Source organism: Lissotriton helveticus, chromosome 1_1 (assembly GCF_964261635.1).
Source record: "Lissotriton helveticus chromosome 1_1, aLisHel1.1, whole genome shotgun sequence".
In the NCBI taxonomy this organism is placed as follows: domain Eukaryota; kingdom Metazoa; phylum Chordata; class Amphibia; order Caudata; family Salamandridae; genus Lissotriton; species Lissotriton helveticus.
Window position 1 is genome coordinate 831088460 of NC_136057.1, and position 17748 is coordinate 831106207.

Here is a 17748-nt window from a genome sequence, read left to right on the forward strand (position 1 = left end):
AAGTTCGCCTATGCAAATTGGGTATAGCCAATGCAACATTACATTTTTGGGGTCAGGGCACTGGCATGGAGGTCTGGTTAGCAGACCTCAGGGCACTCTTAGTTCGAAAAACCAGCAGCACAGGCAAAGGTCCTTGTGACCATACAAAAATAGGGATTTCCTTGCATACAGCTCTAAGACACCAATGGTAAAAGACAATGCCCACGCTAACTATTGCCCGGGAACCTCTGACTGCCCCAAGACCCCCAAGAAAAGGCCTTAGACACAACATGCTTCTTCCAAGACGTTGGACAGATCAGGAGTTGCAGCACTTCTAAAATATCTTGATATAAAACAAATCAGACCCTCCTGTGAAGAAGCAAAAAATAGGCACCCAAGGAGCTGCCAAACTACAGTCCCATTACACATGTGCAATTCCTATGTAAGACTAAATAAAACTTTGCAATCAACCAATTCCATGATAAAATCAAAAGAAACACCATCCTTCCCAACTACCAATCTGGGACATACCCCAGTAAGGTACTGAGACAGAGGTAGATGAGTCTGATCCGATCAACAAGAAATATGATGCCTGCCTCCTCTTTATGCTTAATCTCTTTGCATCCTTTGGTAACCCCAGCCTTCAATCCCTCCCCCCTTTTCTTTTTTACTACCCAATGCAAAAATGTTATTGTATACCGCATTCAGTTGATTTGTTACAATCGTTGTCTCAAGCATCAAATGGAGTGAGAGGTTAAGCAGCATTAGAACTGATGCCACCATGTAACAGCACTTGTATAAGGAAGCAGACAAGCCCTGCATCAGTGCTGCACCTCAAAACTCACACTGCAACTATGTTGTGGAGGGAGGTGCCTAGAGCAGATATTGGCAGTGTAGGAGTAAGCTGTACAATGAATCTGTGTGCAGTTCCCTTAATGTGTTGCTGAGCTGAATGAGGTGGGAAACATCAGGTCCATTTTATGGAGGGAGGTGCCTAGAGCAGATGTTGGCAGTGTAGGACTAAGCTGTACAATGAATCTGTGTGCAGTTCCCTTAATGTGTTGCTGAGCTGAGTGAGGTGGGAAAAATCAGGTCCAGCATTTGACAGCAAAATTCAGTTTCACAGAAAACAATCTAACGCATTAAGTTAGTCAATAGGAAACATCTAACATCATGGCTGCTCTGAAGTAGGAAGGCTGGATGTATTTCAACACTTGATGGATGCATAAGGACACATATTCATTACTGATAGAACACCAGTTCACCCATACATTACACTTTTTCTGAATCATAATCTATTGCCAGTTCCCAGAGATATCTAGTCATGCTTTATTGCGAGTGTCACTGAAAATGGCCAGGAGGAGATAGAGGCAGTGTAGTGATAGTTATGGAGCCGGCTGGGGATGAGAACAAGCATTTGCAATGCAATAGGTCTCGCATTATTTAAGTTTGAGCTATTATTATTGTAAATGGCAATGTTTTTTGCTTTATGCTATAGTTTTCTTATGTACATAAAAAGCTACATATAAAGTATTTGTTGTTAAAATTATTTATGCAGTATTTAAATTTGTTTGCATAAAAGATTACAAGAATATCTTAGCAAAAAAGTAAAACTTTTAATGGTAATTGACTAAATGTCCATTTGTACATTTTAATTTCAAATAGGTAAGTGTAAACATCACAAATATATTGTGCAAACAGTGCAAAATATTTTAGCCATAAATATTTGAGCGTACATGATATGTGTTCCATAAAAGTATTATTATCAACTGACGCTGTCAGCAGTGTGCAATATTCTTCAGCCTTTGCTTTGTTTTGCTTCACTTTGGATATGTATACCTGTCACTGCACTATTTACACAGTGCTGTTCACACCGCCCATATTTTTTATAGTGAACAAGAGCTTTGGTAATGGGCGACAGTCGGAAATGGGGCTCAAGCGCCTAACTGTTGCTCATCAGCACTGAGTTGTGTGCCTCGATTGCAAATCATTGTAAATAACTTAAATTTTGTTGTAATTATTTTTTTAAATGCTGTTTAGTTACCCACTATGCAACAAGATTAAATTTGTGACGGATTTTAATACTAGACGTACAATTTTGAGGGATGTATGCCAGTAGTATGTTTTCACGGTTTACTTAATTTGTAGTTCTTGCACTATCACGTGATAGGCACTCGGGTGTATTTAATCAGGTTTAGCCTTCTCCACTGTAACAGCACTGTGGATGGGATGATGCTGCGCCAGGGTCTCAGTAGAGTCACTGGAAACATTAATCTCAACAGGCAATTTGGTGCTAGGCAGTTTCTGAGCCAAATGAAGAGTCATTCAAGAACTACTTACAAACCACACTTACTGGACACAAAATTATTTTAGGAGTGATTGATTTGGGGCACAACGGAGACCCATAGAAACAATTTCAAATGAGTACACATTATTAGCCGCAGGTGTGCGGTAATCCTGGGTATTTCATTAAAACACATCCTGCCCTGCCTGCATGCACGCTGTATCGTGGTCCTCTCGGCTTCTCAAATAAACGAAGATCTGCCAGCCAGAGATAGTTTCACTTGTGGTGACTTAAGGGAATCAGATTCATTAAAAAAATCTTGAGCAAAGAGCAAATGTTTATGTTACTGGGCAGAAGACATAAAACAAAGCGAATGAAGCACTACGGAGCTGTGTTTGGACAACAAGCAGGGTCAGGGGGCTGTGAATGGATCGACTGCCTCAGGGGTAAGAGCTGCCGTAAAGTAAACACAGCAAATAAAAGGGGAAGCCGGCAAGCAAAGAGCACAGGCGCACTCCACAGAACTTTATCTCTGCCCTAACAGCCGCCATCCCCTACACTCAAACCCCATCACCTAGCAATTAGCACATCTCACATATCACGGTCTGCGAGCTGCTGCTAACGACTTTCCTGTCTGCTGATGTTTAGCAGAATTTTAGTCGATTGCGAGAGGGTTTCAACCAGCAAGATCAAAAATGAGGTATATAATTTATATGAAGAGAATAGACCCGGACGGGGACTCAGACACTGCTTGCTCCTTCGACAGTTAACTTTCCTGTTGCAAGGCAGAACTTGTAGGACACGTTTGCTCCTCTGAATGGAACCAAGACATTTCAGAAAAACTTTGACAATAATCGAACCCGGGGAACGGGAAAGGGGAGGGGAAGGACGGGGAAATGCGCTGGCATGTTATCAGTTCAAAGGAGGTTCCCACAGGAGAGGGGGCGAAAGGAAAGAAAACAACCAAGGAAAAAAAACACAGCCAGCAAAACAGGGCACATGGAAAAAAATAAATACATTACATTTTGGTGCAGACTGTCAGCAGGGTTGCATTGGTCTTATGAGATGGAAAACGCAATGCATACATAAACATTTACAAAATGGCACTGTTATAAACAAAATTCGCACGTCCAACGTTTTAAAAAACTTGGAACGTTCTGTTTGTTCTATTGCAGACAGGATTCACAGTCGATTACAATAAGAATAGTCCAATAAATAAAACCCTACGCCCCCGATCGTACCACACGAAACTCAGCTCGAAGTTAGTTTGCAGAAGGGGGGGACCCAGGGAGAGCCAGGCGCGAGCCGGTCTCTCCCTGGGCAGGTTCGCGCGAGGAACATAACAGGTGGCTGATTAGCGCAGAGGGAAAAGGGGAAGTCAGGCGGGGATTATTAACTGCGTGGCGGGAGGCGTGAAGGGAGGTTGTTTTGCGCGGTACCTGGGTCATGGAAGAAGCGGCGGAGGTTAGGCGGGCGGTTCAACTCCTCTGTGCAGCAGGGCGGGAGGATTTGTTGATGCCCGGCGTCCCGGAGGAGGCGTGGGTCGGCTTGTCCCGCCCCCCTCGCAAAGCTGCGGAGGGCGTCGCCAGGGCGGTGGAGGCGTGTCTGTCGCCGGGCCCTGAGGACGACGACGACGGCGAGGCGGCCATGCCGGCCGATGGGCCTGGGCTTGTTCTGCAGGCCGAGGAGGCAGGACCCCCGCCGTGTGACCCGGGCGCCCTCCAGCAGGTATGTGAAGCCCCTTTTTTACCTGCTTGTTCACGAGGGGCGCCCGGGGGGAGGCGGGGGCGTTCTGCGGGGCGCTTGACACCGCGTCCAGGCGGTCTCGCTGCTGGGTCGTCGGGGAAGCAGCAGGCGGGGCCCAGGCCCAAGCGAGGGCGCAGCGCAGAGCCGCAGGGGCGCGCGCACGCCCCCCCCACTGCTGTGGTGTCTCTTGCCCCCCTGTCCTCTGTGCCGCCTTTGCCGGCTGGGGGCCCTCCATGTTTATGGATCAATGGGCAGTGTTACCTGCTCTCACCGGCCGTGTCGGGGCCTGTCTCTGCCCCCCCTCACGTTGTTGGCCCCCCTCACTCGGTTCTCATTGATGCTGGGCACTCCCGGGTTGCGATGCCTTTGCGCCCCCCCCCTGAGGCCCCGCCCCCGGCTCCTGCTGTGGTCCAGGTGGGTGCTACACATGCCACGCCGCATCCCACGGCCCCTGAGGCTGTTGTAACTGGTGCTCCTTGCCCCCGGCCCCCCCCCACCCCTAAGTCCATGACCTTGGGGGGCAAGGGCATGCTGCGCAAAGGGGCGCCCCCGGCCACTGGTCAGTCTCTGTTCCCGGTCCCCAGGGGCCGCCCGGGTGGGCTTCTGGGTGGTCCTGAGGCTGGGTCGGTGGGTGGATTAGGGCTGGCGTCGGGGGGTGAGTGCGGTTCTCATGTTGGGGGTGATGTTTTAGGGGCTGTTTCCTCGTCTGGCTCGAGCGGCCGCAGTTTTCACTCTGCGCCTTCGGCTGGGCGGCTGTTGGCTGTTTCTACGGGCCCGGGAACTGTCCACACGGCTGTTTCCAGTGGTGGGCTTACAGGGGGGCTGTCTGGAGCGGACGGCTCTTCTACAGCTTTCAGTGCACATAGCTTTCAAAACATCGACTGGCAATTTTATGATGGGGGTATTGGTGATGGGGCTATGCCCAGTGGGAGTGAACAGGTTGCATTTTCTGATGAAGCTTTCTGTGGGAGTTTTCGTGATGATGATTTGGAAGAAGGGGAATTGAGAGAGACAGATGTTGGGTTTTTGGCAGCACGGGCCCAGGGGGGTGGGTTAGGGCAACCCGCTGTTTCTCGTGTTTTGCAGGAGTCTCGAGCGGACCTTGCGGGTGTACGAGGGGCAGTGTGGTCTGGACCTTCTCAGCGGGATCGTGGGGCCGTCGCCCAGCAGTCGGAGCAGTTACCAAGAGGTAAGAATGGGTGGTGGTCAGTGTGGCAACCTAGGGAGAGTCTCCCGGTTAAGAGTACAAGATCTGTTGGTACGGGTGATGGGGTTGTGGTTGAGCGAGTCGCTCTGGCACCGAGGCTTGAGCGGCCCGTAATTTCAAATGTGCAACCTAGGGAGAGTCTCCCTGTTAAGAGTACGAGATCTTGTGGTACGGGTGATGGGGTTGTGGTTGAGCGAGTCGCTCTGGCACCGAGGCTTGAGCGGCCCGTAATTTCGAATGTTTCTACTGTACAAGTGGCAAAAGAAGTTTCTATATCGGGGGATGGCGGGGTGGCTGCCACTCGGGTAGCGGAGGATAGTATCCTACCGAAAAAGTTGCCTTATTCTGGGGTGGGGATGCCCTTGGGGTCCCATTTGTCCGAAAAAACGAAGACTCTGATCTGGTCTGGGGCTTTTGTGGATGTTTTTCGACTTCTCCACAGGGATGTCCAGGCAAAAGAAGGGTCGAAAGAGGAGGAATTAGAATTGGCTCGGAGGCCTCGTGTTCCGAGGTCTATAGAGAACTGGACTTCGGCCTTTCTCATTTATGCCAGCGTTTATTGTCAACGTCATCCTGAGAAAGCAATAGACATGTTTAAATATGCAGATGTCATCCGCAAGGCTCACAGTTATTTTGGCGGCTTTGCTTGGTTGTCCTACGATGACGAATTTAGGGCGCGCATGGCCGCTTTCCCTGAGCGTTCGTGGGGTACGGTTGACTCTGAGTTATGGTTGCAATGGATGGCATCGGCAAACCCTCCTGCTACGACCCACACAGCTAGCGGGCAGCCTGTGTTTTATCGGCCCTTTTCAGCTCGCCCCGCTCAATCTGGGGCGGGGGTTTGGGGCAGAGGTCAATCAGCCGCTTCCGGCACTTGCTGGCATTTTAACAGGGGTTCCTGTAACAGACCCGCTTGCAGGTATAAACATGAGTGTTCGCAGTGTGGAGGGAAGCATGCCCTCACCCAGTGTTTTCCCGGCCAGAGATGGGGTGATCAGGGACGGGGTTCTGGAGGCAGGGGGCAGCAACATCAGTCTGTTTACAAGGGCCCCTACTCCTATTAGGCAGGAGGTTCTCGATCTCTGGCTGGTGGATTATCCGGATTTTGAGGCCGCTAAGATTTTGTCTTGGGGTTTCAAAATTGGGTTTCGGATTGGGTATCAGGGACCCAGGGTGGGCAGGTGGTCGGACAATTTGAAGTCTGCGAAGGAGAGTCCACATGTGGTGCGGAAGAAACTGGATGCAGAGCTTGCGGCTGGTAGGATTGCTGGTCCTTTTGTGGATTGTCCCCTGCCTGACTTGATTGTATCACCCCTGGGTGTGGTGCCCAAGAAGGCGGAAGGGGAGTTTCGTCTTATCCATCACCTGTCCTGGCCCGAGGGTTCATCAATCAATGACTTTATTGATCCAGCTGACTCAACTGTCAATTATGCTTCGGTGGACGATGCCTTGCGGCTCGTGCGCACGGCTGGTGTTGGGGCTTTGCTGGCGAAGAGCGACATTCAGTCGGCTTTCCGGCTATTGCCCATTCACCCTTGGGATTTCAGTCTGTTAGGAATGCATTTTGATGGTAGTTTCTACGTGGATCGGGTGTTGCCCATGGGCTGTTCAGTGTCATGCTCCCTGTTTGAAACTTTCAGTACCTTCCTACAGTGGCGATTCACTTTTGTTAGTGGCCACGCGTTGGTCTGTCATTACCTTGATGATTTTCTTTTCATTGGGGAGGGTTGCTCTGGGCAGTGTCAGTCGGCTTTGAACATCTTTCAGGCTCTAGCGGAGGAATTGGGTGTCCCCTTGGCGCCGGACAAGACAGAGGGTCCCTGTACGTCCCTGACTTTTTTGGGGATCGAAATTGATACTCTGTCTATGATGGCGAGACTGCCTGTGGCTAAAGTGAAGGAAATGTCTGCTTTCATACATCTGGTGTTGGGGGAGCGGAAAGTGGTTTTGAAAACTGTTCAGAAGTTGTTGGGTTATCTCAATTTTGCTTGCCGGGTTGTTCGGGCGGGCAGGACGTTCTGCAGACGTCTGGGTCTGTCCATGTCCGGAGCAAGCCTTCCCCATCATAGGGTGCGCATTACCACCGCTGTGCGTGCCGATTTGACTGTCTGGCTTCGTTTTCTGCAAGACTTTAATGGCGTGTCCTTGTTTTTTGCGGATGAGGACATGGTGTGGCAAGTACAGTTGTTCACTGATGCGTCAGGGGCTCACGGATTCGGAATATTTTGGGAAGGTCGATGGTGCGCGGCCGGCTGGCCGGCGCACTGGAAGGATCAGGGTCGCAGCATTGCGTTTCTGGAGCTCTTCCCGCTGCTGGTTGCTTTGCACCTATGGGGGGATGAGTTTCAGAATCGTTCCGTCTTGTTTCACGTGGACAATTTGGCTGTAGTACACCTTGTCAATCACCAAAAGGCTCGCGATTTGCGGGTTTTGCGGCTCCTGCGCGCATTCATGCTGCGGTGTCTGCAACTGAATATTGTCTTTAAAGCGCGGCATGTTCCTGGTACTTCTAATTGCATCGCTGACTCTTTGTCTCGCTTTCAGTGGTCCGAGTTCCGCAAGTTAGCTCCTGGGGCGGACCTGGCACCAACAGCGATCCCACAGTACGTATGGGACCTGGGGGATTGAGGGTTCACCACTTGGTGGAAAATTCTGTGGCTGAATCCACCAGGCGGGGTTATGTGAAAGCCTGGTCTGAGTTTCTGCAGTTTTGTAAGGTTTCGATGGGGCCGTTCAGGGCTGGTTGGTCTGATGAACAATGCATCTTGCAGTTTGTTTTACAGCTGGCGGACAAAGGCCTGTCGCCCAATACCATTTCGGGTAAATTGGCTGGGGTTTCTTTTTATGGACAGCTTTGGTGGGGGAGGGATCCGGTTGGGGGGGTGTTGGTTCGTAAATTGTTGAAAGGTTTGGCCAGGCTCCGGGCTGGGGGTCAGCAGCTCCGGCAGCCTGTGACGTTTGAATTGCTCCAGTTGATGTTGCTGGAACTGGAGGTGTGTTGTCATGATGCTTTTGAGTGTGCCAAATTTCGTTTGTGTTTTGTGTGGTTGTTCTTTGGGGCATTTCGGGCATCAGAGTTGCTGGGGTTGCGGGGCAGGGTAGGTATGACCAGCGGTGAGGTGGTGTTGGAAAGTGACAGAGTGCGACTTTGGCTGCGGGCATCAAAAACCGACCAGATGGGGAGGGGTAAGTGGGTGTTCCTTGGTAGGAGTGGGGTCTCTGCATGTTGCCCGGTTGGGGAATGGGAAGTGTTTGTGTCCTCTCCGCATTTTCTCCAGGGGTCCATATTTTGTCATGCGGATGGTAGTCCCATAGTTGCATCTCAATTGTTGGCTGTATTACGCAAGGTCTTGCTGCGTTTGGGGAAGGACCCTGTTCAGTTTGGTACCCATTCCTTCAGAATTGGTGCGGCGACGGAGGCCGCCCGCCTGGGGTGGGACTGGTCCCAGATCAGACGCATTGGTCGTTGGCGTTCCAAGTGTTGTGAAAAGTATGTGAGGAAATAGTGCATTTTTGGCTGGTCTAACATTTCTTTCTCTCCTAGGTCCCTGGCTATCAGTCGCCGGATGCAAAAGGAGGGTGTGGATACTGGGGCACTCTTTCATTAAAAGAGCAGCTTTAGCCGCTGCCAGCCAGCTTTGTGGGAGATCGCTTGGTCTGAACAGTATGACACATGAAGTCTCATGGCATGGAACAGGGGGAATGCGCTGGGGTGGGCTTTTTCCCGCCTTGGCTGCTTTGGTTTCGCAGTGTTTGGGGGGCCCTCCGGATCTCCTGGTGCTACATTTGGGAGAGAATGACTTGGTTTCTCTCTCTGGGCTGACCTTGTTAAAATTAATGAAGCAGGACCTGGAAATCATCCGAACCACATGGGAGAGCACCATGCTCATATGGACTGAGTTTGTGCCCCGTTTGCACTGGCGTGGGGCACGGACCCATTCTGCCCTGGAAAAGGCTAGACGGAAAGTGAACAGGACAATGCGCCTTTTTTGTCAACATTGGGGGATATACAGTTTGAACCATTATCATTTACAAGTATCTGAACATCATTTATTTTGTGAGGACGGTGTGCATCTCTCAGCTTTGGGCCTCTCTTTTTACCTCCTTGAACTCAGGGACTTGATTAGCAAGGTTCTTCAAGTACAGTTGTGGTGTGCTCCTTCCTTTCCTTTAGGTGGGGCAGGAAAACGCTAAAGGTTTTCCTGGGTGGCGGGTTTTTGTTAGTGGGGGTGGGCAGCCTGGAGCGGGTTGGCCATCCTGAAGGGTAGCGTTGGGTAGGCTAGGGTTAGTAGGCAGGAGTTTGTTCGGGGTTTTGGGATTTAGGTTTCGTAGGCTCACTGTAGAGTTGAATTATGTAAATAATAAATAAATAATGAATATGTTTATGATATTGATGATGCACCTGTCCTAAAATAAAAGTGGCCTTTCTTGCTCCTAAAAGAAGGTGTGGACAATGTTTTCTTGCGCGAGGGGGGACCCAGGGAGAGCCAGGCGCGAGCCGGTCTCTCCCTGGGCAGGTTCGCGCGAGGAACATAACAGGTGGCTGATTAGCGCAGAGGGAAAAGGGGAAGTCAGGCGGGGATTATTAACTGCGTGGCGGGAGGCGTGAAGGGAGGTTGTTTTGCCCCACCCACCCTCCCTCTTTTTTCTTTTTCTTTATTTATTTCTGGGCTTGTTATTTTGCGGTGCTCTAGGCACTGTTTAGTTTAGGTAGGTTTGCCACTGTTAGGATGGGTGCCTTTGTTCTTTTGTAGGCGGGTTTTTGTTAGTGGGGGTGGGCAGCCTGGAGCGGGTTGGCCATCCTGAAGGGTAGCGTTGGGTAGGCTAGGGTTAGTAGGCAGGAGTTTGTTCGGGGTTTTGGGATTTAGGTTTCGTAGGCTCACTGTAGAGTTGAATTATGTAAATAATAAATAAATAATGAATATGTTTATGATATTGATGATGCACCTGTCCTAAAATAAAAGTGGCCTTTCTTGCTCCTAAAAGAAGGTGTGGACAATGTTTTCTTGCGCGATCCGGAATCCCTTCGAAGTTGCAACAGCCAACCCGATCAGAAACCCTTGCAGAATGAAATTCCAACCGACCACCGACATTGCTGAATAGGAAGAAGTAAAACGGGCGCATAACACTGCAGCCTGCAGCTGTGTTCTTCTTTAGCAGGGCACAGGCGGCCGTCCATATGGCACTTACTTAGATAGTTGAGCTGGGCGGCTGTGCTGCCGCGGCGGGGGGCACCACCGCCGAGCCCTCGCAGTTTTCTTTCGATTCCTGGTGGCGGCCAGAGCGGTGTCCTGTGTCGGCCGGCTCAGCTGAGCTGCCTGCGGCTGCCACAGTGATCAAGGTGCGCTGCTGACTCTGCTGTACGGGGGGGCGGCTGCACAGGGGGCCGCGGCGGGTGGCCATGCTTAAGAGTGACGAGGACTGTGCACAGCATGCGCGCCGCCCGCCTGCCTGCACCACTCTCTAATCAGCAACAACACACATTAGGACTCACCCGCGAATGAAGCGCGAGTGATTATTAATATGAGAACAAGGTTTTCAATCCCGGGCGAAAGTCAGGCAGGCCGGGGGCGGGACGTGAAGACACACCGGAAGCCCGGGCGGGCTCCCGTGAGGTGAGAGAGCCTCGCACGCACAGAAGGAAGAGACCGCCGCCGCCTGCAACGAGCCCTCGCCTGAAGACAAGTACCGGTGAGTGGGGGCCTTTACTGAGCCTTTACTGAGCTGCGAGGGCGGGGGGCATGTGTGTGTGCGTGGGGCGGCGGGGGCTCTGTATGTGTGTGAGCGTGCGTGTGTGTATGTGTCTTGGAGTCTGTGTGTATGCGTGCGTGTGTGTATGCGTGTGTGATGACTGCGGGGGGAGGGAGAGAGTGTGTGCGAGCGAGTGTCTCTGTGTGTGTATGCGCATGCATGCATGTGTGTATGTGTGGGGATGTGCACGGCGCGGGAATTCAGGTGAATGTGGACGGAGCCGACGTGCGCGTGCAAGCAGCTGAATCCAGCCGGGGAGAAGCGCGTGACAGTTTTTTGTCCGTCATTCCCCCGTGTCAGCTCGCTATAAGTCTCCAGCCCTGGACGCATCCTTCGGATGCGAATTCCAGGGCGAGACCTAAAAAGGACTAGGAGGGGGGGGGGGGAAAGCTACAGGTGAGTGAGAAAGAGAAAGGCGTGGGGATGTGGGGGGTGTGGTGTGTGGTGTGGTGTGGTGTGGTGTGGTGTGGTGTGTGTGTGTGTGTGTTGTCGCGCGCAAATGAGATTGCCACAACAGTGTACACCAATTAGTGATGTAAACATAGTGAAAATGATAAATATGGATCAGCACGCTGAGGTGAAGTATGAAGTTGGGACATTGTAATCACAGTTTTGCTACCATATCCTAACTTCATAGATAATTTTCAGAAATCCTTTTTGCAAACCCCAGCGAAGAAGTGTTACCATACAGATGTGAGCAGATAAAGATGAGACCAACTTCATATATTAATCAAACAAGAATTACATTGATTAATTTCAATACTTATAATTGTTAACTGCCTCAAGAAAATGATTAGACAAAATGCGAAAGACCTGCTAGTAAGGCAAAGAGGCAGAGGAACACGTTACTTGCCTTGGGTAATGCTATTTCTGGTGAAAACTCGAACTGCAACTGTTTTTTCAATAGAGCAGATTTGGGGGATTATTTTTTTAATGCAGCTAGTTTTCCTTCAAGGAAAATGGGATGCATTTAAAAAAGAGAAATTAAATGTGTGTTTAATTTTTTAAGAGTAGGCAGTGGTCCATGGGGACCCCTTCCCGTTTGCGAGTGGCTTACCACCAACTTAAAGTAGGTGGTAAACTGCAAGTGTTTGTGACCACAAATGCGGGCGCTAAACAAACAATGGTACATACCATTCTGACTCGCTATTAGGAAGGGACGCCCTTGGCACAAAAAACCTGAAAGGGAGACCTTCTGAACAATTAATCTAGGATATGTTCTCCCAGAATATTAGCATCAAAATAAAGTATCCATCTGCCTAAGCTGAGAGAGACTCATAGGTAGGGTGACTGTCTTGGGCACCTTGAGATAGAAGGTAAGACAAACCCTTTTTTTCAATTTACAACACTCACTTTAACAGCAGCATGCTTCATCAACTGGTTCATCCTGGCTGCTAAACGTCAGGATGGGCTCGACTGGATTCCAGGGAGCTCTTTGTATATATACTATTTTAGAGACCAGGGGTTAATTTAAAACTTTAAAATTACTCACAGATGCCCAGGTATCCCTTTATTCACTGGGTGTATTGACTGCCGCAAATGAGCTCCTTTTTTTTTTTTTAACTCCACTAATGTTTTTGGATAATTAAAGGATTCCTCAGCTTTGTTTATTTAACTAAATGGAATACATAATATGCTCCACATATGAGGCCAGCCAGGCTTTCCCTGCACGTGTCTCTGAGAGTACATTCAGCGTGGCCAATTGAGACTCACTACAGTCAGTAGTGTATCCCAGAAAGCGTGCCTTTTTCGGTTTTATTTTCACATGTGCACTTAAGTTTATTGGCTGGCTGCCCATAGTAACCAGGGCTGGTTGGGACTTCATTTCCCATAAGGCTTTCATGGTGGACTCGCACTGCACTTTCAGATGTTCATGGCGCATTCCGTGTCGACTACAGCACACGATGCATCATCCCCACATGTGAGCCCGATCACTAATTTGCGAGTAGTACTTGACAATAAAAGTACTCCCCGGATACCGTTTTTTTAGTTCGGCGAGCCAGGCCGTTTGGTACCAAGTAGTTCACGGCGGTTTCAGGACCTTGGAATCGTGAGTACAGGACTTTGGTCCCCATGTAGCCATTGTGGAACATTTACCTCGTACACAGCCCTCTAGGCCAGCAGTTGAGAGCGGCAATTTTTAACTGCTTTTCATGTGTCTTCGTCTTCTGATTGAGAGAAACATCGGCAATAGCCTATCAACACAGCACTCCAGACTAGCAGTTCAGAGTGGTTTCTTGAACAGAATGTATGTGTTTGTTTGCCTTCTCATATGCTATCCCAATTGACCCTAGTGTTTGACTACAGGGTCAAACCACCATCTGCATCCCGAAGGCTTGATAATTACCTGTATGGGTAAGTTTTGACAAAATGCCAATCTAATGTGCATGCCCATTTTGTTTAAGACGTCAGCCTCCATACCACGGCACACCTCGACATAAGCTCTTTTAATTCAGGCATGGCTTGCAGTGACCACTATTCTCACAATGTAACAAGAGCGAGTGTTCACAGAATGTTTGTCTGCCTCACAGTAGACACAAGACCAGACGTACGCTTGTTCATAACAAACAGGCTTAGTATGAACAGTATATGAGTAGCCCACACATAGCATGCTTCATACATGTTTACTCAGGTATTTACCCTGTTGTAACAGCATAAAACATATTTGTCTGTTTTCACATGTATGGTGCATCTGGTATTAAAGTACCAGTCTCGGGACAGGCAAGTAGTCACTGAGTTGTGAACACAGAATGCTAGCATGTCTTTACCGCTGTCAGGGCAGGGCTTGGAATGTAACTATGAGATGCAGTGCTACCGGGTGGAACAGGAGTTTATGTGAACTGGTGAAGGGTGGAAGCATCTGCATGTGTTGTACCAGGATTATAGCAATAAGGCTCATCTAAGCAGTACATGTGAACAGTGATTCTTCACAGATTTGGCGACGAGTTGCAGCGTGGTCCTTATACAGAGAACCTATGAGTGAAAAGTGTATTCTGAAGGAAACTCCTTCAGGATCAACATGTGTGTACATTGCAGATGCCGTAAGGAAGATTACATCTTAAATCCTTACTTTCTTCTACTATTACTTCACATGCGTTTAAGCTAACTAAATTTTTCCAACTTATGTTTGCACAACTGTTGATACAACAGCTTTAATAACCGCAAGGGAGACATGTGAAATTCCAAAGCTGCTGCTCAAGATGTGTGAACGTATATGCGCCTTCCCTCGCGCAAGCCCTATCACCTGAAGATTATATGTGGACATGCACACAAAGCTGATAGCCTGTGGATATTACACCCAACGATGCATGGCAGTGTGGGAGGAGGATCAGCATACACAAGTGCCTGTGTTTTTACGTTTCTACAATTGTTAGATAAATGTCATTTCTATGTGCAGGTCCATAACGGAGGGATCCACCCTATGAGCATGTTACTGTGCAAGACTAAATCAAAGGACAGTCATGAACTAACCTGGAGGCTACCGGGCTAGACCCTCCACGTACCGGTCAGCCCTGAGCACATACCCCTTGCTTATGAAACACTGTCAGTGTGCATTCGTGCTTATACTCTGTCTTGATATACGGTGTCTGAATGATGAACCAACGTGCCTGGACTACCGTGTTATGCTGATTGATTTTGTAATGTACTTTGAAACTATGAAAATGTTAATAAACAGATTTGACACAAAAAAAAACGAGGCATGGCAGTCATTTTTAGGGAGAGAAAAAAAGTCAGTCACTAACAATCGTGAGTGTTTCCTTGTGCATTACCATTGCAAAGATATTGATCTTTTTAAAAGGCGCGGCGCACGCTTTTATTAGTACGCACCGGCATCTTCGGGAGTTGTTCAGCGACAGGCACATGTGTGACGTGCAGGAAGCCTGTTGCTCTCTGCGACAGGCTTGTGTGCTTACACAGGAATTTCATTTTTAAAGGCTGTTCAGGTGAATTCAGCAACAGGCACGCTTTGGTTAAACTAGCAGTTGCTGGGAGAAAAAAAACATATAACATTAAGGAATTAATAGTGAATCTTTCCAACTAGTAGGGCCTCTGGAATGTGTGGAATTTATCCCCTCCACAACCATTTTTGGCAGCCAAAGGGAGCCTTTTTTGATATGGAATGAGTGGAAACAGTACTTTGTAAACTATATTTCCACATTTGAGGATAAGCATTTCACTTCTAAGGAAAAGAAGATTTTATTGAACTGTTTAGGAGCTGGTGGGTTTAAGATGTATAATAGCATGCAGAAGAAAACCAGACCACAAGGACAAGGTGACATCTATAAAAATGCTTTGGAAGATTTAGACTTGCACTTTAATCCTACTGTTTTGTGTCAGTAGATCAGTACAAGTTCTTCTTTAAGAAGAAGGAAAAGGATGAGCCTGTGAAAGACGATGTAGCAGCATTAAAAGATTTAGCATTAATATGCAGGTTTGCTAATCTGTATGAAGTGCTAATACGTGACCAAATTGTTATGTGTGCTGTAAATACTAATATCCAAGACAAGTTGTGGATAATGGAGGAGTCAACACTTCAAGAGGTAGTAAATGTTGTGAAAAAAGCGGAATTAACTGGTAAATGTGATGTGAGAGGGTGGTCCGGAACAAGGATAGAGACACACCCTCTTTTGATCATGCCGAGCCTGAGACAGTCGTGGGACGGGAAGGGTTAATCGCAGTACCTCCCTCATTCCTACAGGAAGAAGGGGCCGGCTGGTGACAGCCCAGCGAATGGGCAACAAAGGACGAACCAGAAGAGGTGGGGCATTCGGCTTTAAGGAGGACGACGTGGGAAGTTCATGGCGACAGAACCGGGAAAGCGCTAAGCCAAGCCAAGAAACGACAAACTGCAGAGCTCAAGAAGTGTAAGTTTGCCAGACAAAGTGTAACGTAACTAGGTCATAAAGTTTTGGTGGAGGATATCAAGCCAAAGAAAAAATAGCTAGAGGCTGTAGAGCAGTCATCGGTACCGAGCAGTAAGGAAGAGGTTAGAGCCTTCTTGGGGCTCGCTGAATTTTATTCAAGGTTTGCAGAGAACTTTTCTAGTAAAACGTACAACATTAGACAACTCCTCAAGAATAGGAACAAGTTTCAGTGGTCAGTAGTGTGCCAGCAGGATTTTGAGTCGGCGGAACTTGAAATGTGCACTGCATTTCCTATGCAAGGTTTTGACCCTACATTAAGGTCTATTGTCACCACTGATGCGAGTGGCAAAGGCATCAGTGCTGTTCTCATGCAAGTTAATGAGCCAGGTGAAGAATGTGTAGAAATGTTTGGATCACGCTCACTAGCTCTGACTGAAGAAAAGTATTCAGTGATCAAGCGGGAACCCTTAGCTTGCGTGTGGGGGTTAGAACAATATAGACCTTTCATTTGGGGGAGTCATGATGTTTTAAGGAGCGGCCATAAACCGTTTACTACGGCCCTTTCCACGAAGGGGTTGTACACTGCATCTTCCAGTTTTGGAAGATTTTCTGTGAAGCTACTTGATTTTAATTACAGTCTACAGTATATGCCTGGGGTACGGAACAAAGTAGCAGATTTTATGCCTGGGGTGCGGAACAAAGTAGCCGATTTTTTAAACAGGTTACCCCTACCTGTAGTAGATACCTCAGGGGAAGACATTGACCAAACAGTGTAGCCAATGTCTCTCGCCTCCTGAATAGATTCCCAAGTGAAGAGGTAAATGTGATTACAGCTGAAGATTATAGAAGGGTGGCCTGTAAGAAGTATTGTTCCCAAAGTTTTAAAAACATACTGGTAAGTGAGACAAGAGTTATCTATGGAAGGTAACAAAATACTAAGTAACACTAGAATCGTTCCACCTAAAAGTTTACGACCCTCGATAATGGATTTGTGCCATGTAGGGCACCTAGGAATAGCCAAGAAAAAGAACAGTATTAAAGAATTTTACTGGTGGCCAGGAATGAGTCTAGAAATTGAAAGGATGGTCAGGAATGATATGGCTTGTGAGAATGCAGATAAAAGTCGAGTTGCTTTTAGACCACCTGTGTGTCCTGTTAGCGTCCCAGAGATGCCTTGGGAGAAGATAGGTCTTGATATAACAGGCACCATTTTGAATGGCGCAGTCTAAATCCTAGACAAAGTTTACCAGAAGGAGGGCTTACCAAAGCAAGTCATCACCGATAATGGGCTTCTGTTTACTGCTGAGGCATTTGGGAATTTCCTAGAATGCAATGGCATCAAACATTCTACTACCCCACTCTATCATCCTGCCCTAAATGGTACAGTAGAGAAAAGTATTAGAGTGATCAAAGGAGCTATACAGTTAGCTAGAAATAACATTCTGGAGTTGAAAATTGAGCTGTTCCGTACTATTTGGGCATTTAAGATTGCCCCGTGTTCCACAGAGGGACGTAATCCTTTTGAATTATTTAGAGGCAGGACTGCATTTTCCAAGGATAATTTTGGTTGGATGCCTTAAACTAAAAGGGTGATGTGGGACCATGAAGTTGTCAAGGCAACGATTGATGAGGCTAAACTGATGTACAAGGAGTATTATGATGCCAAGCATGGATGTAAACCTACATATCAGCGTGTGGGGGACTTGGTAAAGGTGAAAAGATCTGGGGAGTGGGCAGAGCAAATTTTCAAGACCTTTTGAGGATGAATCATTTTTTTCTTAATGCTGTATTTATTGAGCAACAGTAAGGTACGACATATGAGTTTCTTATCCATATGTAACAAAAGAGCAGTGCAAGGGGGCAAGGAAAGAAAAGGAACCTTTGATTGGTTGTCTGATGAGGGAGGAAGTTCCACG

At 48.1% G+C, this 17748-nt stretch overlaps 2 protein-coding genes across 3 annotated transcripts in view; one reads left to right on the forward strand and one right to left on the reverse strand.

The window, feature by feature from the left end:
- Positions 1-17748, reverse strand: part of WASHC4 (WASH complex subunit 4) — a 1268393-nt gene that overhangs the window by 664958 nt on the left and 585687 nt on the right. The gene's annotated exons all lie outside the window — the stretch shown is intronic.
- On the forward strand, positions 4353-10069 carry LOC144770924 (uncharacterized). Its single transcript, XM_078655748.1, has 2 exons — positions 4353-5198; positions 8761-10069. Exons 1-2 carry the CDS (start codon positions 4370-4372, stop codon positions 9408-9410), a joined length of 1479 nt encoding a protein of 492 aa, XP_078511874.1. The 5' UTR covers positions 4353-4369; the 3' UTR covers positions 9411-10069.

Bases quoted from the DNA above. Each gene is read 5' to 3' on its own strand.
- LOC144770924 (XM_078655748.1), top strand. From the start codon at position 4,370: ATGCCTTTGCGCCCCCCCCCTGAGGCCCCGCCCCCGGCTCCTGCTGTG. The intron at 5,199-8,760 runs GTAAGAATGGGT...TTTCTCTCCTAG, and splicing joins GTCGGAGCAGTTACCAAGAG to GTCCCTGGCTATCAGTCGCC.